The sequence below is a fragment of the Procambarus clarkii genome, chromosome 58 (assembly GCF_040958095.1).
Source record: "Procambarus clarkii isolate CNS0578487 chromosome 58, FALCON_Pclarkii_2.0, whole genome shotgun sequence".
NCBI lineage: Eukaryota > Metazoa > Arthropoda > Malacostraca > Decapoda > Cambaridae > Procambarus > Procambarus clarkii.
Window position 1 is genome coordinate 20378186 of NC_091207.1, and position 22933 is coordinate 20401118.

General features: G+C 45.6%; 1 protein-coding gene across 1 annotated transcript; it reads right to left on the minus strand.

Annotated features, from left to right (window-relative positions):
• Positions 1-543: 543 nt before the first annotated feature.
• Positions 544-2542, minus strand: LOC138353580 (myb-like protein Q). The gene is made up of 2 exons (XM_069306769.1): positions 2534-2542; positions 544-2394 (listed from the first exon to the last, which is right to left on the minus strand). The coding sequence occupies exons 1-2, from the start codon at positions 2540-2542 to the stop codon at positions 544-546; spliced, it is 1860 nt and encodes a 619-aa protein (XP_069162870.1).
• Between the last annotated feature and the right edge of the window lie 20391 nt (positions 2543-22933).

Genomic DNA, 22933 nt, shown 5'->3' on the forward strand with positions numbered 1-22933 from the left:
GTGAGGGCGGTGGGGAGAGGCGTGGTGGCGGGGGCGGCGAGGAGAGGCTTGGTGACTCTGTGATGGTGGCGGGGGCGGCGAGGAGAGGATTGATGACTCTGTGATGGTGGCGGGGGCGGCGAGGAGAGGCTTGGTGACTCTGTGATGGTGGCGGGGGCGGCGAGGAGAGGCTTGGTGACTCTGTGATGGTGGTGGGGGCGGCGAGGAGAGGCTTGGTGACTCTGTGATGGTGGTGGGGGCGGCGAGGAGAGGCTTGGTGACTCTGTGATGGTGGCGGGGGCGGCGAGGAGAGGCTTGGTGACTCTGTGATGGTGGCGGGGGCGGCGAGGCGAGGCGTGGTGACTCTGTGATGGTGGCGGGGGCGGCGAGGAGAGGCTTGGTGACTCTGTGATGGTGGCGGGGGGCGGCGGGGCGAGGCTTGGTGACTCTGTGATGGTGGCGGGGGCGGCGAGGAGAGGCTTGGTGACTCTGTGATGGTGGCGGGGGCGGCGAGGAGAGGCTTGTTAGTGATCTTGTTAGGGAGGTCTTCCCGCCCTCTAATTATTAGGTAGTTTGAGAAGGGTGGCAGTGATGGTGATTGTGGTGGTTGTTGTTGTTAGTGTGGTGGTCATACTGAGTGTGGTGGTCATACTGAGTGTGGTGGTCATACTGAGTGTGGTGGTCATACTGAGTGTGGTGGTCATACTGAGTTTGGTGGTCATACTGAGTGTGGTGGTCATACTGAGTGTGGTGGTCATACTGAGTGTGGTGGTCATACTGAGTGTGATGGTCATACTGAGTGTGGTGGTCATACTGAGTGTGGTGGTCATACTGAGTTTGGTGGTCATACTGAGTGTGGTGGTCATACTGAGTGTGGTGGTCATACTGAGTGTGGTGGTCATACTGAGCGTGGTGGTCATACTGAGTGTGGTGGTCATACTGAGTGTGGTGGTCATACTGAGTGTGGTGGTCATACTGAGTGTGGTGGTCATACTGAGTGTGGTGGTCATACTGAGTGTGATGGTCATACTGAGGGCGATGATCATACTGAGTGTGGTGGTCATACTGAGTGTGGTGATCATACTGAGTTTGGTGGTCATACTGAGTGTGGTGGTCATACTGAGTGTGGTGGTCATACTGAGTGTGGTGGTCATACTGAGTGTGATGGTCATACTGAGTGTGGTGGTCATACTGAGTGTGGTGGTCATACTGAGTGTGGTGGTCATACTGAGTGTGGTGGTCATACTGAGTTTGGTGGTCATACTGAGTGTGGTGGTCATACTGAGTGTGGTGGTCATACTGAGTTTGGTGGTCATACTGAGTGTGGTGGTCATACTGAGTGTGGTGGTCATACTGAGTGTGGTGGTCATACTGAGTGTGGTGGTCATACTGAGTGTGGTGGTCATACTGAGTGTGGTGGTCATACTGAGTGTGATGGTCATACTGAGTGTGGTGGTCATATTGAGTGTGGTGGTCATACTGAGTGTGGTGGTCATACTGAGTGTGATGGTCATACTGAGTGTGGTGGTCATACTGAGTGTGGTGGTCATACTGAGTGTGGTGGTCATACTGAGTGTGGTGGTCATACTGAGTGTAGTGGTCATACTGAGTGTGATGGTCATACTGAGTGTGGTGGTCATACTGAGTGTGGTGGTCATACTGAGTGTGGTAGTCATACTGAGTGTGGTGGTCATACTGAGTGTGGTGGTCATACTGAGTGTGGTGGTCATACTGAGTGTGGTGGTCATACTGAGTTTGGTGGTCATACTGAGTGTGGTGGTCATACTGAGTGTGGTGGTCATACTGAGTGTGGTGGTCATACTGAGTGTGGTGGTCATACTGAGTGTGGTGGTCATACTGAGTTTGGTGGTCATACTGAGTGTGGTGGTCATACTGAGTGTGGTGGTCATACTGAGTTTGGTGGTCATACTGAGTGTGGTGGTCATACTGAGTGTGGTGGTCATACTGAGTGTGGTGGTCATACTGAGTGTGGTGGTCATACTGAGTGTGGTAGTCATACTGAGTGTGGTGGTCATACTGAGTGTGGTAGTCATACTGAGTGTGGTGGTCATACTGAGTGTGGTGGTCATACTGAGTGTGGTGGTCATACTGAGTGTGGTGGTCATACTGAGTGTGGTGGTCATACTGAGGGTGGTGGTCATACTGAGTGTGGTGGTCATACTGAGTGTGGTGGTCATACTGAGTGTGGTAGTCATACTGAGTGTGGTGGTCATACTGAGTGTGGTAGTCATACTGAGTGTGGTGGTCATACTGAGTGTGGTGGTCATACTGAGTGTGATGGTCATACTGAGTGTGATGGTCATACTGAGTGTGATGGTCATGCTGAGTGTGGTGGTCATACTGAGGGTGATGATCATACTGAGGGTGATGGTCATACTGAGTGTGGTGGTCATACTGAGTGTGATGCAGATATCATCAACATCACAATCACCGTCCATGTATATCACACTCACCATCAACATCACAATCACCGTCCATGTATATCACACTCACCATCAACATCACAATCACCGTCCATGTATATCACACTCACCATCAACATCACAATCACCGTCCATATATATCACACTCACCATCAACATCACAATCACCGTCCATGTATATCACACTCACCATCAACATCACAATCACCGTCCATGTATATCACACTCACCATCAACATCACAATCACCGTCCATGTATATCACACTCACCATCAACATCACAATCACCGTCCATGTATATCACACTCACCATCAACATCACAATCACCGTCCATGTATATCACACTCACCATCAACATCACAATCACCGTCCATATATATCACACTCACCATCAACATCACAATCACCGTCCATGTATATCACACTCACCATCAACATCACAATCACCGTCCATGTATATCACACTCACCATCAACATCACAATCACCGTCCATGTATATCACACTCACCATCAACATCACAATCACCGTCCATGTATATCACACTCACCATCAACATCACAATCACCGTCCATGTATATCACACTCACCATCAACATCACAATCACCGTCCATGTATATCACACTCACCATCAACATCACAATCACCGTCCATGTATATCTCACTCACCATCAACATCACAATCACCGTCCATGTATATCACACTCACCATCAACATCACAATCACCGTCCATGTATATCTCACTCACCATCAACATCACAATCACCGTCCATGTATATCACACTCACCATCAACATCACAATCACCGTCCATGTATATCACACTCACCATCAACATCACAATCACCGCCCATGTATATCACACTCACCATCAACATCACAATCACCGTCCATGTATATCACACTCACCATCAACATCACAATCACCGTCCATGTATATCACACTCACCATCAACAAAAATGACCCCAAGATAAACACACTAAACATCCTCAAACGAAAACGAAACAAAAAACTCCAGAATAAATGGAGAATAGATCGCAATCCCCGATAGCCGAAAAATCACTCTCTCTACGTAGCGGGAGATAAGAGACAATTGGAGAGTAAATTTTAATTTTGTCTCCATTATATCTTCATTAAAAACAAATAGTTTCCATCAAGGGGTGACTCAGGAGTGAATATTTCCCAATCTTCCCCGACCTTAAGGATGGTTTCTGGCGGAGAGCGCGTGCTCTTCTCACCCTTATAAACAAGGCGCTATAGATTCGTAAGGAAATAGAGTTGTAGAAACGAGTGAATATTTAGGGCAGGATTGCGGGATCGAATCATCGTGTATATAGGAATGAGTTTTTGTGGGCATAAATTGGAGCTGTCTCGTGTGGGTCAATAGGAGCTGGCTCATATGGGTCAATAGGAGCTGTCTCGTATGGGTCAATAGGAGCTGGCTCATATGGGTCAATAGGAGTTGTCTCGTATGGGTCAATAGGAGCTGGCTCATATGGGTCAATAGGAGTTGTCTCATATGGGTCAATAGGAGCTGGCTCATATGGGTCAATAGGAGTTGTCTCATATGGGTCAATAGGAGCTGGCTCATATGGGTCAATAGGAGCTGGCTCATATGGGTCAATAGGAGCTGGCTCATATGGGACAATTGGTGCTGTCTTGTATGGGACAATAGGTGCTGCCTCGTATGGGACAATAGGTGCTGCCTCGTATGGGACAATAGGTGCTGCCTCGTATGGGACAATTGGTGCTGCCTCGTATGGGACAATAGGTGCTGCCTCGTATGGGACAATTGGTGCTGCCTCGTATGGGACAATAGGTGCTGCCTCGTATGGGACAATTGGTGCTGCCTCGTATGGGACAATAGGTGCTGCCTCGTATGGGACAATAGGTGCTGCCTCGTATGGGACAATAGGTGCTGCCTCAGTCGGTCAGGTGAAGTCACAGTGAGAGGTTGTGTTAACCGGAGCTCCTGAGTGTTGTTATATTATCATAGCAATATGGAAGTTGTAGTGAAGGACCTGGTGACTCTAGTGGAAGCCCTGAGGACAGAGTTGGACTCTCTGCGGGAGGAGGTGCGTCAGCTTAAAAAACAACGAGAAGTAACGAAGGAGGAGACCAGCAGTAAAGGGACCTCGTCTTGGAGAGTTGCGAAAGACAGGGGCCTTAAGAAGACTTTGATAAAGCCGCCTTCAAACGCCATAGCAACTTCAAATTCATTTGACGTTTTGGAGGACGAGTGCTGTGGAGAGACTGTGGATCGCGCAAAAGGGAAAGCAACGAAGAGAAAGGAAGCGCAGGCCCCTCAGAAAGTAAAGGAAGTACCTAAGCAAACATTAGTTGTGGGAGATTCCCAGATAAGGTATTTGGATAGAACGTTTTGTGCTAGAGATAGGGGGAACAGGTTAAGGGTTTGCTATCCCGGAGCTGGCATTGGTGATATTATAAACAACATGAATGATATTATGGCTGGTAATGGGAACAATCCCATTATTTGCATTAGCGTGGGAGGAAATGATGTTGGTCGAGTCAGGAGTGAGGAACTGATTCAGAGGTATAAAACAGCCATAGAGTTAGTTAGGAGCAAGGGAGGAATCCCGATCATATGTGGCATTCTTCCAAGAAAGGGAGTGGGAAATGAATGGATATCGAGGGCACTTGGTGTCAATTGCCGGCTGGAAAGATATTGCAAATCAAATGCAATATCTTTCATAGACAACTGGGAACACTTCTATGGAAGAAATGAAATGTATGCTCGTGATGGGGTGCATCTATCGAGAGCTGGGGTTGTTGCTGTTGCGAACTCGCTAGAAGAAGTGGTTAGAGGTGTTTGTTTGGGTTTAAACTGTTAGTAGATAGAGGTATGGGAATTGATTTGGAGGAAGGAGGTAATAAAAGTATGTGTTTGTGGGAGAAAGGAATTGGCAAAACGATCAGGGAAAGAGAAGGTCCGCAAAATAACAATTCACTTAGGGTATATTACACTAACAGTAGAAGTCTAAGAAATAAAATTAACGAATTAAATGCTCTTGTCTGCACAGAAAAAATAGATATTATTGCACTTACCGAAACGTGGATGAATGTAGAAAATAGAGAACTATTAGCTGAATATCAAATATATGGATTTAAACTATTTCACACAGATAGATATATTAGACGAGGAGGTGGAGTAGCCATATATGTTAGGGACAATTTGAAATGTAGTCTCAAAGAGGGAATCAAAACAGAGCCACACACAGAAACTATTTGGATTGAATTAAACGAAAAAGCTAATAATATTATAATAGGAGTAATATATAGGCCACCAAATTTAGACAGAATGGAAGCAAAGCATCTATGGGATGAAATATCTAGAGCATCTAGATCTAACAGTATTTATGTCATGGGTGACTTTAATTTTAGCGGAATAAACTGGTTGAACAAAACAGGGAATAGTGAAGCAGAAGATTTTCTAGAATTAATTGACGATTGCTTTCTTACGCAACACATTAAGGAACCAACACGGGAAAATAATATTTTAGATTTAGTGTTAACTAACAGGGAAACGCAAATTAATGACATCGAAATAGGGAGTGAGCTAGGGAGCAGTGATCACAAAGAAATCAGATTTAGCATAGAATGGAATAGACCAGTAGGAGAAAATTCTGTTAAAGTGCCAGATTTTCGAAAAGCTGATTTTAATAGCCTAAGAAATTTTTTGGGTCAAATTGATTGGAAAGGCTTGGGTATGGGGTGTGGGCCGGTCTTGGAGCGAGACATGAACCCAGCGATAGGTGACTTAAATGGGGATTTCGATGTGGATTCAATATATAACTTATTTAAGAATATTCTAAACAAAGCACAGGAACGTAGTATACCATACAAATTGAATAGATCGTATACTAATGACCCAAAGTGGATAACAAAGAATTTGAAGAACCTTATAGGTAAAAAGAGAGCTTGGTACAAAAGGATTAAAAATGGGGAGGTCACTTTAGAACAGGAATTCGTACAACTGGTTAGAAATGTTAAAAAAGAGATAAGGAAAGCAAAAAGAAACTATGAAGTTCGCATAGCAGGGCAAGCAAAGACAAATCCTAAAGGGTTTTTTCAGTTATATCGTACTAAGACTAGGGAAAGGATAGGTCCATTAAAAACTGAGACAGGTCAAATAACAGATAGTGATGAAGAGATGAGTAGTATTTTTAATAAATATTTTGTATCTGTATTTACTAAAGAGGAACTTAACAATATGCCTTCAGCCGAACAAGTCTATGTGGGTGGGGACGAGGACAGGTTGACGAGTTTAGCAGTTACCAGGGAGGATGTTCTTAAACAAATAGTAAAACTCAAACCAAACAAATCCCCAGGGCCGGATGAAGTGTTTGCTAGGGTGCTTAAAGAATGCAAAGAGGAGCTTTGTGACCCACTGTCAACCATATTTAATAAATCAATAGAGTCAGGCAGAGTGCCAGAGTTTTGGAAAGTTGCTAATGTGATACCAGTTTTTAAGAAAGGAGATAGATCACTTGCGTCTAACTATCGACCAATTAGCCTAACGTCTATTGTGGGAAAGTTACTCGAATCTATAATAGCAAATAAAATTCGTCTTCATCTTGAAAAACATAAATTAATAATTGAGTCGCAACATGGTTTTATAAATGGCCGTTCATGTTTAACAAATTTGTTATCTTTTTATTCTAGCATTGTTGAGGCAGTTGATAGTGGTAAGGATTGCGATGTTGTATACCTTGACTTTAGCAAAGCTTTTGATACAGTGCCACATGAAAGACTGATTAAAAAAATAGAGTCTCATGGTATTGGGGGTGCTATATTAAGCTGGATTAGGGCATGGCTATACCAAAGGAAACAGAGAGTTAGTATAAATGGAATCAAGTCAGAGTGGGAAAATGTTGTAAGTGGAGTGCCTCAAGGCTCTGTCCTGGGACCTCTGTTGTTTATAATATATATAAATGATTTAGATTCAGGTTTGAGTAGCAACATTTGCAAATTTGCCGATGATACGAAAATCGGTAGGGAAATTAATTCGGAGGAGGACTCACTATCACTTCAAGTTGATCTAGATAGGGTTTTGAAATGGTCAAAGGATTGGCAGATGCAGTTTAATGCTGATAAATGTAAAGTTCTGAGGTTAGGTAATGATGATAGAGTTACAAGATACGAGCTAGATGGTGTTGTGATTGCGAAGTCGGATTGCGAAAGGGATCTGGGAGTTATGATTAGTAAGAATTTAAAACAAAAGGATCAATGCATAAATGTTCGTAATAAGGCAAATCGGACACTTGGATTTATTAATCGCAGCGTTAGTAACAAGACACCTGGTGTGGTTCTCAAGCTATATCTTGCTCTAGTTAGGCCCCATTTAGATTATGCAGTTCAGTTTTGGTCGCCATATTATAGAATGGATATAAATTCACTTGAACGTGTCCAGCGTAGGATGACTAAGTTAATTCCCCAAATTAGAAATTTTTCATATGAAGAAAGATTAACAAAGCTTAAGTTGCATTCACTGGAAAGGCGAAGAGTTAGGGGTGACATGATAGAGGTTTACAAGTGGATGAATGGACATAACCGGGGGGATATTAATAGGGTATTAAAAGTATCAACACAGGACAGAACACGAAACAATGGATATAAATTGGATAAGTTTAGATTTAGGAAAGACTTGGGTAAATACTGGTTCAGTAACAGGGTTGTTGATTTGTGGAACCAATTGCCGCGTAACATTGTGGAGGTGGGGTCCCTCGATTGTTTCAAGCACGGGTTGGACAAGTATATGAGTGGGATTGGGTGGTTATAGAATAGGAGCTGCCTCGTATGGGCCAATAGGCCTTCTGCAGTTACCTTTGTTCTTATGTTCTTATGTTCGTATGGGACAATAGGTGCTGCCTCGTATGGGATAATTGGTGCTGCCTTGTATGGGACAATAGGTGCTGCCTCGTATGGGACAATTGGTGCTGCCTCGTATGGGACAATAGGTGCTGCCTCGTATGGGACAATAGGTGCTGCCTCGTATGGGACAATAGGTGCTGCCTCGTATGGGACAATAGGTGCTGCCTCGTATGGGATAATTGGTGCTGCCTTGTATGGGACAATAGGTGCTGCCTCGTATGGGACAATAGGTGCTGCCTCGTATGGGACAATAGGTGCTGCCTCGTATGGGACAATAGGTGCTGCCTCGTATGGGTCAATTGGTGCTGCCTTGTATGGGACAATAGGTGCTGCCTCGTATGGGACAATAGGTGCTGCCTCGTATGGGACAATAGGTGCTGCCTCGTATGGGCCAATATGACCTGCCTCGTATGGACCAATAGGAGCTGCCTCATGTGGATCAATAGGAGCTGCCTCGTATGGACCAATAGGAGCTGCCTCGTGTGGATCAATAGGAGCTGCCTCGAATGAACCAATAGGAGCTGCTTCGTATGGACTAATAGGAGCTGCTGCGTGTGGACCAATAGGAACTGCCTCATGTGGACCAATAGGAGCTGCCTCGTGTGGACCAATAGGAGCTGCCTCGTATGGACCAATAGGAGCTGCCTCGTGTGGACCAATAGGAGCTGCCTCGTGCGGACCAATAGGAGCTGCCTTGTGTGAACCAATGGGAGCTGCCTCGTGTGGACCAATAGGAACTGCCTCGTATGAAACAATAAGAGCTGCCTCGTATGGAACAATAGGAGCTGCCTCGTATGGAACAACAGGAGCTCCCTCGTGTGGACCAATAGGAGCTGCCTCGTGTGGACCAATAGGAGCTGCCTTGTGTGGACCAATAGGAGCTGCCTCGCATGGACCAATAGGAGCTGCCTCGTATGGCCCAATAGGAGCTGCCTCGTGTGGACCAATAGGAACTGCCTCGTATGGCCCAATAGGAGCTGTGTAACTGAATTTTTAGGAGAAATTGGTTGTGTTGAAACCTGAGGTTATTCTGAGAAAGACTGGGTGATTACCTAGGAGGCTGGGTGATTACCTAGGAGGCTGGGTGATTACCTAGGAGGCTGGGTGATTACCTAGGAGGCTGGGTGATTACCTAGGAGGCTGGGTGATTACCTAGGAGGCTGGGTGATTACCTAGGAGGCTGGGTGATTACCTAGGAGGCTGGGTGATTACCTAGGAGGCTGGGTGATTACCTAGGAGGCTGGGTGATTACCTAGGAGACAGGAAAGTTCAAAGGCTAGGTGTTGGATAAACAATACAATAACAAATACTAATAAACGTGAGACATACGCTGGTGAGAACACCAGACGCTGAGAACGGAGCTGACCTCTCGAGGGAGGAAGGTCGAGGCCTCTTGTGTACGCAGCTGGACGCCAAACATTTCGTGGATGGTAGTGTGGGGGTGTAAGTTGCCCTGAGTGTGGGGGTGTAAGTTGCCCTGAGTGTGGGGGTGTAAGTTGCCCTGAGTGTGGGGGTGTAAGTTGCCCTGAGTGTGGGGGTGTAAGTTGCCCTGAGTGTGGGGGTGTAAGTTGCCCTGAACATACTACTAAACATGAGGAAAACCTCATAACAAAACAATAACAAACCATTACATACATAAATCACAATAGCGTGATGCATCAAATGAACAAATCTACAAGGGCCGTGAGGAGGATTCGAACTTTCGTGGATTTGTTCATTTAATTACAAACTTTTTTTTTGCAATAAAGAATATACTTCATAGTAATATACCACATGAAATAACCTCTTGATTGGAGTACTATACAAATTCCGTCCTCCCCCCCCCTGTTTAAAATACGTTCAGGTGTCCTTGTTAGTAACCTGCAAAAGGTAATTACCTAAGTGTAGTTACAGGATGAGAGCTACGCTCGTGGTGTCCCGTCTTCCCAGCACTCTTTGTCATATAACGCTTTGAAACTACTGACGGTTTTGGCCTCCACCACCGTCTCACTTAACTTGTTCCAACCGTCTACCACTCTGTTTGCCTTGTGTGTTATGTAAATAGCATTTAGATGTGAAGGGAATTACATGTTTAACAGTAAGCTACGGTGATTGTAACCGTAGACCAATCTATACGCGCCCATTCCTATGTTTACCTAATCTATTTACCCCTATTTATTGAATAGGACTTGATTTCAATTAGAGAATCGACAAGTTATATATTCAATCGTATCTGTGATAGTAGGACCTGGGATTAGCCAATCAGGGCAGTACCCAGGGGCCAGATTCACGAAGCAGTTACGCAAGTACTTACGAACGTATACATCTTTCCTCAATCTTTGACGGCTTTGGTTACAGTTATTAAACAGCTTACAAGCATGAAAACTTCCCAATCAACTGTTGTTATTGTTATAAACAGCCTCCTGGTGCTTCGGAGCACATTAACTGCTTAATAATTGTAAACAAAGCCACCAAAGATTGAGAAAAGATGTACAGGTTCGTAAGTGCTTGCGTAACTACTTCGTGAATCAGGCCCCAGAGCTATTGTTAATCACCCACAGCGGGGCACCGAATCTCCCCCTCCCACCCCCCCCCCTAACTGGCCCTTGGTTCACCCGCTCGTTACAGGTATTCGTGAGGGGGAGAGGGAGGGGGGGGGGGAAGAGAATCTCAGGTTAATGACCCCCCCCACGTGAGGCTCGGGAGGGGGGGGAGGGTGCAGTCGGATCCATGAATGGCCTCGTAACACCTGCATCAACACCTGTGCCGTTTAGCCACCACCTCCTTAACACCAAACACCCGACACACACACACGTGTCCCACAGGTGTTGAAGTGCATATGTTTTTTTTTCTTATTCAATTCACAGTAATCAGTTATAACCCGACGGTAAATGTTTGTAGTAAATTAACCTTAAGTTGTGTTTATGGCAAGACGGCGGCAAGAAACACACAAGACAGGTGCAAGAAACACACAAGACAGGTGCAAGAAACACACAAGACAGGTGCAAGGACACACAACACCGACAAGACAGGTGCAAGGACACAACACAAGAACAATATACAACTCTAGAAGTTCCATTGATTCATGCAACGCAGCTCCTGTTTACACCCAGTTCCTGTTTACACCCAGCTCCTGTTTACAACTTGCTGCTACTTACACCCAGCTTCTGTTTACAATCTGCTGCCACTTACACCCAGCTTCTGTTTACAACCTGCTGCTACTTACACCCAGCTTCTGTTTACAATCTGCTGCTACTTACACCCAGCTCCTGTTTACAACCTGCTGCTACTTACACCCAGCTCCTGTTTACAACCTGCTGCTACTTACACCCAGCTTCTGTTTACAATCTGCTGCCACTTACACCCAGCTTCTGTTTACAACTTGCTGCTACTTACACCCAGCTTCTGTTTACAATCTGCTGCTACTTACACCCAGCTTCTGTTTACAACCTGCTGCTACTTACCATGTACACAAAGAGGCCAGAAATGAGTACACAGAGACCAGGAGAGTGACAGAGAAACAGTACGAGAATGACACTGTACACAAGGCTAAGTCGCAGCCTAAACTGTTCCATAGTCATATCTGGAGGAAGATGACTGCGAATGAGTAGGTTATCACACTTGACAAAAGTGCGGGACAACGCACTGAAAATGATAACGAGATATGTGAGGAACTTAATAAAAGTTTTCTGGAAGTATTAAGCTGGAGCCTGATTTGCCACTAGAGCTTAGGGCCCAACCTGAACGGGAAATTTCACAGGAAAGCCTCACTGAAATAACAGTGACACCAGAAGAGGTAAAGAAGCAACTGCAGGAACTTGATGTGACAAGAGCTGTGGGACCAGACAGAATATCGCCATGGATACTAAAAGAAGCAGCTGAAGCATTGTGCAGTCCACTTGCCATAATATTTAATTCCTCCCTGGTGACGGGAGAACTTCCTGACTGCTGGAAAATGGCTAACGTGGTGTCAATCTACAAAAAAGAGGGAAGACAGAAAACATTAAGCAACAGACCCGCATCACTAACAAGTATCCCCTGCAAGTTGCTAAGGAGGCTGATGCCAAGTAGACCAGTAGAACATTTATAACAGATAAACTTTGTCTCGAAGCGCCAGCATGGTTTTAGTAAAAGAAAATCCTGATAGACAAACTTCCTGGAGTTCTATAATAAAATGACAGAAATCAAACATGAGAGAGGGATGGGCAGATTGCATATTCCTTGACTGTCAGAAAGCATTTGATATGGTCCCACGTGAAAGACTCCTTCTCAAGCTAGAGAAGCAGGCTGGTGTACTGTAAAGAGTCTCAATAAGTGGAACAGGTTAGACGTAGAAGTCATTGAAGCTAATTTGATTCAAAATTGTAATTATAAATAAGATAAAAAGCGTGAGAACTGAGTCAATACATTAATTTAAGAACAATGGGAAAGCGGGGCTAGGAGCTTAGCGCGACCCTGTAGGTGAGTACATCTAGGTGAGCACACACACACACACACTTGCAGGAAATCAGAAGTTGACAATCAGAGTTAACGACCGCACTAGTAACGAAAACCACCTCGTTTGTCTGTGGATTAACAGCGTAACATTTGGGACCACTTGAGGAGCCATTGAGGTGCCCGCGTGCCTCTCACAGCCGTGTTGGCGCCGGTAATGAATGGTGTTTGCTGGTGCTGGTGTGAGGGGTGAGCCCTGCACACCCCTCCCCTGCCTCACACTTCCTGCTTGTCCTGCTTGTGTGTGTGTGTGTGTGTGTGTGTGTGTGTGTGTGTGTGTGTGTGTGTGTGTGTGTGTGTGTGTGTGTGTGTGTGTGTGTGTGTGTGTGTGTGTGCGTGTATGTGTGTGTGTATGTGTGTGTGTATGTGTGTGTGTGTGTGTGTGGTGTGTGTGTGTGTTGTGTGTGTGTATGTGTTGTGTGTGTGTGTGTATGTGTTGTGTGTGTGTGTGTGTGTGTGTGTGTTGTGTGAGTGTATGTGTTGTGTGTGTGTGTGTGTATTCACCTAGTTCACCTAGTTGTGTTTGCGGGGGTTGAGCTTTGCTCTTTCGGCCCGCCTCTCAACTGTCAATCAACTGTTAACTAGCTACTTTTTTCCACACCACACACACCCACCCCAGGAAGCAGCCCGTGACAGCTGACTAACTCCTAGGTACCTATTTACTGCTAGGTAACAGGTGCATCAGGGTGAAAGAAACTGCCCATTGTTTCTCGCCGGCGCCGGGAATCGAACCCGGGACCACAGGATTACGCGGCATCCTGTGCGGTACTGTGTAAAAGGGTTTTTGGCAGTCCAGAAATATACAGTCTTCCTATCCTTTGCTGTCCTACCTTATTGTTGTTAATTTATCATAAAATTCCAGAAGGTTTGTTATGCATGATTTCCCTTCCCTGAATCCATGTTGGTGTTTGTTTACAAACCTAATTTGTTTGTTTGCAAAACCTGATTATCCTTTCAAGAGCAACACAGGGGATGTTTGTCAGTGATACTGGTCTGTAGTTAAGTGCCTCTTCCTATCTCCATTTTTTTGATAATTGGTACCACATTTGCCTTCTTCCAGCAACTGGGCAACTCTCCCGTCATTAGTGACTATATACTTGCTAGAGGCACGCTGAGGGCCTGTGCTGCTTCTTTTAGTATCCACTGTGATACATTGTCTGTTCCAACTGCTTTAGCTTCATTCAGTGTTCTTAGTGGTTTCATTACCTCCTCTGCTGTCACCTCTTTATCCATTAGTCACTCATCTTGGGTCATCTCCTCTTCTAATAATGGGAGCTGCTCAGGCTCGGTTGTGAACACTCCATAGAAATTGGCATACAGTACCTCACAGATTTCCTTGTCGTTTTCTGAATATGCCCCTTCTGTTTTCTTCAGTCTTGTCAGTTGGTCGTTCACCGATATATGACTATGCTTATTTCATGACTATGACTATGTAGTAAATTAGGTTGCTTATTTGCTTTCATTGCAAATATCGTTTTCATAATTCCTTTCTGATATTCTCCTTATATTAATGTATTCATTCCTAGCTATGTTGCATCTAATCGCACTGTCCTCTGTCCTTTGTCACTCCCTCCTGCTTCTCATTTTTGCCTCCTGACGCTGTCTATTTACAGGCCACACTGCCACACTGCTACACTGTCTATTTAACCATGGGTTATTATATGCCCTCATGCTTTTTTCTTTTACTGTTGGTATAAAATCTCTTCGTCCTCCACGACGTTGAGACGTCCTCTTACAGGTGAATGACTCCTTACTCGACCGCGACCATTGCTATGAATCCTCCTCCAGCGTCCCCTCACTCCACCAAGTGCTCCTCACTGTTGCCTGGCCTATCCAGACTAATACATTTTCGTGTACTGCCACACAGCCACACTGCCACACTGCCACACTTCCACACAGCCACACAGTCACACAGACACACTGCCACACTGCCACACAGCCACACAGCCACACTGCCACACAGCCACACAGCCACACAGCCACACTACGACACAGCCACACAGCCACACAGCCACACAGCCACACTGCCACACAGCCACACTGTCACACTGCCACACAGTCACACAGCCACACAGCCACACAACCACACAGCCACTCTGCCACACAGCCACACTGCCACACAGCCACACTGCCACACTGCCACACAGCCACACAGCCACACTGCCACACTGCCACACTGCCACACAGTCACACAGCCACACAGCCACACTGTCACACTGCCACACAGTCACACAGCCACACAGCCACTCTGCCACACTGCCACACAGCCACACTGCCACACTGCCACACTGCCACACAGCCACACTGCCACACAGCCACACAGCCACACAGCCACACTGTCACACAGTCACACAGCCACACAGCCACACAGCCACACAGCCACTCTGCCACACAGCCACACTGCCACACTGCCACACAGCCACACAGCCACACTGCCACACTGCCACACAGCCACACAGCCACACAGCCACACAGCCACACAGCTACACTGCCACACAGCCACTCTGCCACACAGCCACACTGCCACACTGCCACACAGCCACACAGCCACACTGCCACACTGCCACACAGCCACACAGCCACACAGCCACACAGCCACACTGCCACACAGCCACACAGCCACACAGCCACACTGTCACACAGCCACTCTGCCACACAGCCACACTGCCACACAGCCACACTGCCACACAGCCACACTGTCACACAGCCACTCTGCCACACAGCCACACAGCCACACTGCCACACTGCCACACAGCCACACAGCCACACTGTCACACAGCCACTCTGCCACACAGCCACACAGCCACACAGCCACACTGCCACACAGCCACACTGTCACACAGCCACTCTGCCACACAGCCACACAGCCACACTGCCACACAGCCACACAGCCACACAGCCACACTGTCACACAGCCACTCTGCCACACAGCCACACAGCCACACTGCCACACAGCCACACAGCCACACTGCCACACTGCCACACAGCCACACTGCCACACTGCCACACTGCCACACTGCCACACAGCCACACTGCCACACAGCCACACTGCCACACAGCCACACAGCCACACTGCCACACAGCCACACTGCCACACAGCCACACTGCCACACTGCCACACTGCCACACTCCATTGGATAAGGGAGTACCTAAGCAACAAAAGACAGCGAGCCACTGCTAGGAGTGAGGTTTCGGAGTGGCGAGGCGTCACCAGTGGAGTCCCGCAGGGATCAGTTCCTGAACCTATTCTATTTCTGATGTATGTAAATGATCTCCAAGAAGGGATAGAATCGTTCGTCTCAATGTTTGCTGACGTTGAAAAATTATGAGGTGGATTAAGACAGAGGAAGATAGTTGGAGGCTATGAATTAGACAAACTGAAGAAATGGTCCAACAAATGGCTAGTAAAGTTCAACCAAAGTATATGTAAATGAATTAAACTAGGCGATGGAAACACAGTCCAGAAAAAAGATACCGAATAGGAGATGAAGTACTTCACGAAAGGGACAGAGAAAAAGATCTTTGAGTTGATTTCACGCAAAACCTGTCTCCTGAAGCCCATATCAAAAGAATAACATCGGCGGCGTATGCAAAGCTGGCTAACGTCAGAACTGCCTTTAGAAACCTGTGAATGGAATCCTTCAGAACCTTGTATACACATATGAAAGACCAATCCTGGAGTATGCGGCCCCAGCATGGAGCCCGTACCTTGTCAAGCACAAGACGAAGCTGGAAAAAGTTCAGAGGTATGCCACAAGGCTAGTCCCAGAACTAAGAGGCATGAGTTATGAGGACATACTACGTGAACTGCACCTCACGTCGCTGGAAGACAGAAGAGCTCGGGGAGACATGATCACCATATACCAAATCCTCAGTGGAATTGACAGGGTAGACAATCATTGATTATTTAACATGTGTGGTACACGCACAAGAGGACACAGATTGAAGCTGAGAGAGAGAGAGAGAGAGAAAGAGAGAGAGAGAGAGAGAGAGAGAGAGAGAGAGAGAGAGAGAGAGAGAGAGAGAGAGAGAGAGAGAGAGAGAGAGAGAGAGAGAGAGGGGGAGAGAGAGAGAGAGAGAGAGAGGGGGGGAGAGAGAGAGAGAGAGAGAGATGGAGGGAGAGAGAGAGACACTGAGAGAGAGAGAGAGAGAGAGAGAGAGAGAGAGAGAGAGAGAGAGAGAGAGAGAGAGAGAGAGAGAGAGAGAGAGAGAGAGAGAGAGAGAGATGGAGGGAGAGAGAGAGAGACACTGAGAGAGAGAGAGAGAGAGAGAGAGAGAGAGAGAGAGAGAGAGAGAGAGAGAGAGAGAGAGAGAGAGAGAGAGAGAGATGGAGGGAGAGAGAGAGACACTGAGAGAGAGAGAGAGAGAGAGAGAGAGAGAGAGAGAGAGAAGAGAAAGAGAGAGAGAGAGAGAGAGAGAGAGAGAGAGAGAGAGAGAGAGAGAGAGAGAGAGAGAGAGAGAGAGAGAGAGAGAGAGAGAGAGAGAGAGAGAGGGGGGGGGGGAGAGAGGAAGGTCTGCGTACTGTGGCGAGTGTTGGTAGTAAGGTGGTGGTTGCCATGGTAACAACAGGTGAGGGGAGAGGGGAAGCTGGGAGAGAAGTAGTAGACTGGATGACATCTACTCTCTCCCCTCTACCTGCACCCCCACCCTCTTTCCCCCCCTCCTTCCAACCGTCTCCTTCTCCTCGTCTCCCTTCTGTTTTCATTAATGCTACTGTCCCTTTTCATTTTCTTTCCGTTCCTTTCCTGTTCCTCTGTTGCTTCCTCTACTTTCCTCCCGCCCTCCCTCCCTCTTCCATCTCCCCTCAGAACTCCTCTCCCCCTCGGTGTGAGGAAGAGGGCCTCACGCAGCTTCCTGGGTTCTCTTGTTGACATTGTTATGGCCGAGGCTCTGAGTTCTCACTGTTGTTGTTGTCTGTGTAGTCATAATACACTGTGTGTGTGTGTGTGTGTGTGTGTGTGTGTGTGTGTGTGTGTGTGTGTGTGTGTGTGTGTGTGTGTGTGTGTGCGTGTGTGTGTGTGTGTCCATATTTCTGGTAGGTCTCCCGTCTCCAGTGACCTTCTATACACTATGGAGAGTGGCAAGCAAAGCGCTTCTGCACACTCAGTACCCATGGTGAGATTCCGTCCGGGCCAACAGCCTTTCTCACGTCCAGATCCAACAGATGCCTCTTGACCCCATCTCTTGTAATTTCGAACCCTTCCAAGGCCGCCTGGTGCACTGCCACCGCTCCTAGCACAGTGACTTCACCTTGTTCTATTGTGAAGACCTCCTGGAACCTCTTGTTGAGTTCTTCACACACCTCTTTGTCATTCTCTGTGTATCTGTCCTCGCCCGATCTAAATTTCATTACCTGTTCTTTAACTGTTGTTTTCCTCCTGATGTGATTGTGGAGTAGCTTTGGTTCGGTCTTGGCTTTATAAGCTATATCATTTTTTATACTTTTCTCAGAACATACTGTTCTGTTATTTCGGAAGTTCCTCCACGCCCTTTTGTTCAGTTCCTTTGCTTTCATACATGCCCTATTAATTTAAGCCATGGATTCTTCTTTTGCTTCTTGGATTTTTCCTTTTCAGCCGGAATAAACCTGTTTACTGCCTCCTGACACTTTTGGGTGAAATAATCCATCATGTCTTGTATGGACTTAGTTCTGAGTTCTGTGTCCCATGGTATATCCCTTAGGAATTTTCTCATCTCATAATTTCCCTTTCGGTATGCAAGCCCTTTGATTCCCAGTTTTTTTTTTGGGGGGAGATAATTCCTAGCTCTACCACGTATTCAACGATCAATACACTGTGATCACTCATTCCCAAGGGTGCTTCCAACTTACCTTCCCTTATATCCGACTCATTTAGGGGTAAATATCAGATCAAGCATAGCTGGATCATCCTCACCTCTCATTCTTGTCGGTCCCTTCATGTGTTGGATTAGAAAGTTTCTCCATGTGTCCGGTCTCTCCATGTGGATCTCTGCTGTGTCCGGTCCTCCATGTGGGTCACAACTTTTTCTAGCATGGTCTTCAGTAAGAGGTCATACTCTTCAAGCTTTCGGTTGTCGTAAGATGGGGCGCACCTCAGAAAGTAGGTTAGCCTCGGAAGGGATAGGCATTAGGTGAGGATATAAAGCAGCGTGGGCATCGATGTCACCTATTCTGTCTTCCATCCTCCTAAGGTCTGCGATTTTCTTGTCAAGGATCTCCTCAATGGCGTTAAACCCGAGGGGAGCTCCAAGGAGGGTGCTGTTCTCGGCCCTAATGTCATGGGCTCCAGGCAAGGCAGACCTTATTCTAGCTACGATGTCTGGGTTGGAGGAGACTACTTCACACTTGGAAGGGTTCAGGAAGAGACCCAGGCTTACTTCTTGCTCCCTTATTTAACCTTATTTTAATGATATCTGCCAAGAGGTGGTCTACGGTGCCAGCTATAGTGCCATCATCCAAAATCCAGATGTTGAACTCGCTGGACAAGCTTTCGGTGATTTCTTTTAAGACTAAGCAGAAAAGAAGGGGAGCAAGAGGATCACCTTGCTGAACACCTTCACATGATCTGATTTCATGTTCACCAAAGAGCAGTTTTGACTGCACTGATATATATATATATATAATATATAAATATATATATATATATATATATATATATATATATATATACATATATATATATATATATATATATATATGATATCTTAGCCTGATGTACCTCAGAAGAGCTAAACAAAAGTTCATCCAGAAGTATCAAGAATGGTGACATAATAAAATACATTGCAATAGATGCTGGAGGGCAAAAGAAGAAACAAGAAGCTTTTTATCTATACATAAACGTTCTAACCCACGATGCAACCATACATAAACTTCCTAACCCCCACAATGCAGCGAAAGTTAAAACAAAGCTAGAAATGAACTCGCTAAGATAAGGGACAGATGAAGAGACTGTGGACAAAAGTATAGTAATAAAAGTAAGACAAAACTCAACCTGTCTTTTATAAAAGATGAATTGAATGTAAAAGAGGAGATACAGAGAATATATATATAGACGATGGAAGATGAGAATCAGAGGCAGAAATATACGAGGCTCTAAAAATATAGTTCCAGTATATTTATAGAGGAGAAATATTTCAAAACAATGAAAGGAATTATGATTTGTACGACTTTACAGAGGATGTAAAATGTTTGTGTGTTATGCACTTGTGTAAACAACGCAATAGGGCTAGATTGGAATATGAAGGAATAATTACCAATATTGTTGTCATTTAAACCAGTGACTAAACAGGCCACAGGTTATGTTCACTGAAGTTGCGGCCTACCCCAGCCAGTCCTCAGGGTATGTTCGTTGAAGCTGGGGGCCTACCCCAGCCAGCCCTCAGGGTATGTGCGTTGAAGCTGGGGCCTACCCCAGCCAGTCCTCAGGGTATGTTCGTTGAAGCTGGGGCCTACCCCAGCCAGTCCTCAGGGTATGTTCGTTGAAGCTGGGGGCCTACCCCAGCCAGCCCTCAGGGTATGTGCGTTGAAGCTGGGGCCTACCCCAGCCAGTCCTCAGGGTATGTGCATTGAAGCTGGGGCCTACCCCAGCCAGTCCTCAGGGTATGTGCGTTGAAGCTGGGGCCTACCCCAGCCAGTCCTCAGGGTATGTGCGTTGAAGCTGGGGCCTACCCCAGCCAGTCCTCAGGGTATGTGCGTTGAAGCTGGGGTCTACCCCAGCCAGTCCTCAGGGTATGTTCGTTGAAGCTGCGGGTCTACCCCAGCCAGTCCTCAGGGTATGTGCGTTGAAGCTGGGGCCTACCCCAGCCAGTCCTCAGGGTATGTTCGTTGAAGCTGGGGCCTACCCCAGCCAGTCCTCAGGGTATGTTCGTTGAAGCTGGGGCCTACCCCAGCCAGCCCTCAGGGTATGTTCGTTGAAGCTGGGGCCTACCCCAGCCAGTCCTCAGGGTATGTTCGTTGAAGCTGGGGCCTACCCCAGCCAGTCCTCAGGGTATGTTCGTTGAAGCTGGGGCCCTACCCCAGCCAGTCCTCAGGGTATGTTCGTTGAAGCTGGGGCCTACCCCAGCCAGTCCTCAGGGTATGTTCGTTGAAGCTGGGGCCTACCCCAGCCAGTCCTCAGGGTATGTTCGTTGAAGCTGGGGCCTACCCCAGCCAGTCCTCAGGGTATGTGCGTTGAAGCTGGGGCCTACCCCAGCCAGTCCTCAGGGTATGTGCGTTGAAGCTGGGGTCTACCCCAGTCTAATCACTACCTAAATTCCTCTCTTAAAATCATGGTGCCTTGGCAGCAACTTTTTCCAAAACAAAAAGTTGCCACTAAGGCATCATTCACTCTACTAATAGAACACTTAGGGATGCACACAACATAAAAATAATATTTTTGTATAATTCAATGGTGTGATAATGGCCCATTAGTTGCTACTTGGGTTACTTGTGAAAAATTAACCTTTTCTGTTATTAGGTTCTTGTGGAATGGATAAGCAATGAATTGCAAGTAATGGACATTTAAATATACACTTCTGCACAGTCTGTAGTTAATAAGTTCTGGCAGCATTGACTGTGACTGTCATTTCCCAGATTATCCCAAGGCTCTGTTAGTGTAAGGACCACACTCGAACCCTGGATTTAGAATGGGTTGACAACCAGGTTAATTCTCTCTCTATATATGAATAGGTCCAGATCATATGAATATGTTCAAATATGAATATACCATATGAATATGTCCAGATCTGATACGTCTGGACAGTTGGATATTGTTGCCTCACATATAAATTATAGTTTGATCATTTGGCCCATTCAGATGCTGCCATTAATGTTTGTTTTAAAATCAGTCACTTCAGGAGATCAATATATAGGTATGACGGTGTATTCCACACCTTCTAGTTGCCTAGGTAAACAGGAGATTGGTAGATAGTTAAGACAGTGTTTTCTACACCTTCTAGTTGCCTACGTAAATGACTGGCACGCTATGGCAACTTTAAATATATTATGCCGTCTCGTTTAGTTTGATTAAAATGTCATGCACGTCAATTCGAATAAATTGGGATGATAATTGCTAGGCTATCATTAGGGCTAATTAATTTTAATGTGAGCGATTATTACCTTAGTGAATAGTAATCAGTTTTCGAAGGATCAATTTGGGACTTCGAATTCTGTTATGGTCCAATCAGATTCAGGAAGGACCAGAAATTTACATGTGGGAAAACCTCAATATAGACTTATAGGTCATAAACAAGTAGATGTTTATGTTGGAATACAACGTGACCAAGAGATAAATTCATCTTAGCAGTTCTGGAGGCTAAGTGGTAATTATGAAACTTCGCTCTAAACAATCTGTCTGGCTTGTTTATTCCAATAACATGGACCCATAGTTAAGTGTGGAGAGAATATTTTTCTGTTATACTATTTAAGTATATGTTATACTATATACCTCTTATACTATACCTTCCTGTTAAAGATTTCCACAAATAAATATATTAATTGACTTTAAATCATTTTTATCAACAGGATCTCTCCATAGATAGTAGGGGGTTTTGATTCAAGATTGACTTTAAATAAGAATTATATCTATTACATTATAAAGTAATCTAGACAGATACTGTCATACAACTCATCCAGGATTTTATTGATGGTATACTTTGTAACCAACCTGACAGTAAAGTTACGAAAAAATGCATGAATAAACGGATTCACAAACTAAGTGGATAAAGATAATGTTATGCTTAACTGTCAGCTAGAGTGGAACCAGTTGGAAAGTCAGACACATCTTGGAAAAAAAAATCCTTGGGGTTCATAATCTGCCTGGAGGCGTTGTGGGGTGCCGATAGGTTTAATTCTTTAAATATTTCTTTGATTATGTTTTTACCAATGCTCTGACATATTGTTAGTTTGATGATATATATTTTTATAGCTGTACAATAAAATTAAAATGCACCAGATTCTAATTATAATGCAATGTTGAATTATGTTAATTGTAAGAAAACCAAATCTCAATATCGGATGTCATTTGTCGAATAATAACACTAGACAGCGTTTCATGTAATACAAATAGTCTTTCCCTTTCATTCAGTAGGTATTTTGTTTCATATTAAGCAGAAAATCATCAGTAGTGAATCATAGGTAAACAGTCTTTCAATCATAAACAGTGGGTTTGGCGACTGGATCAACGA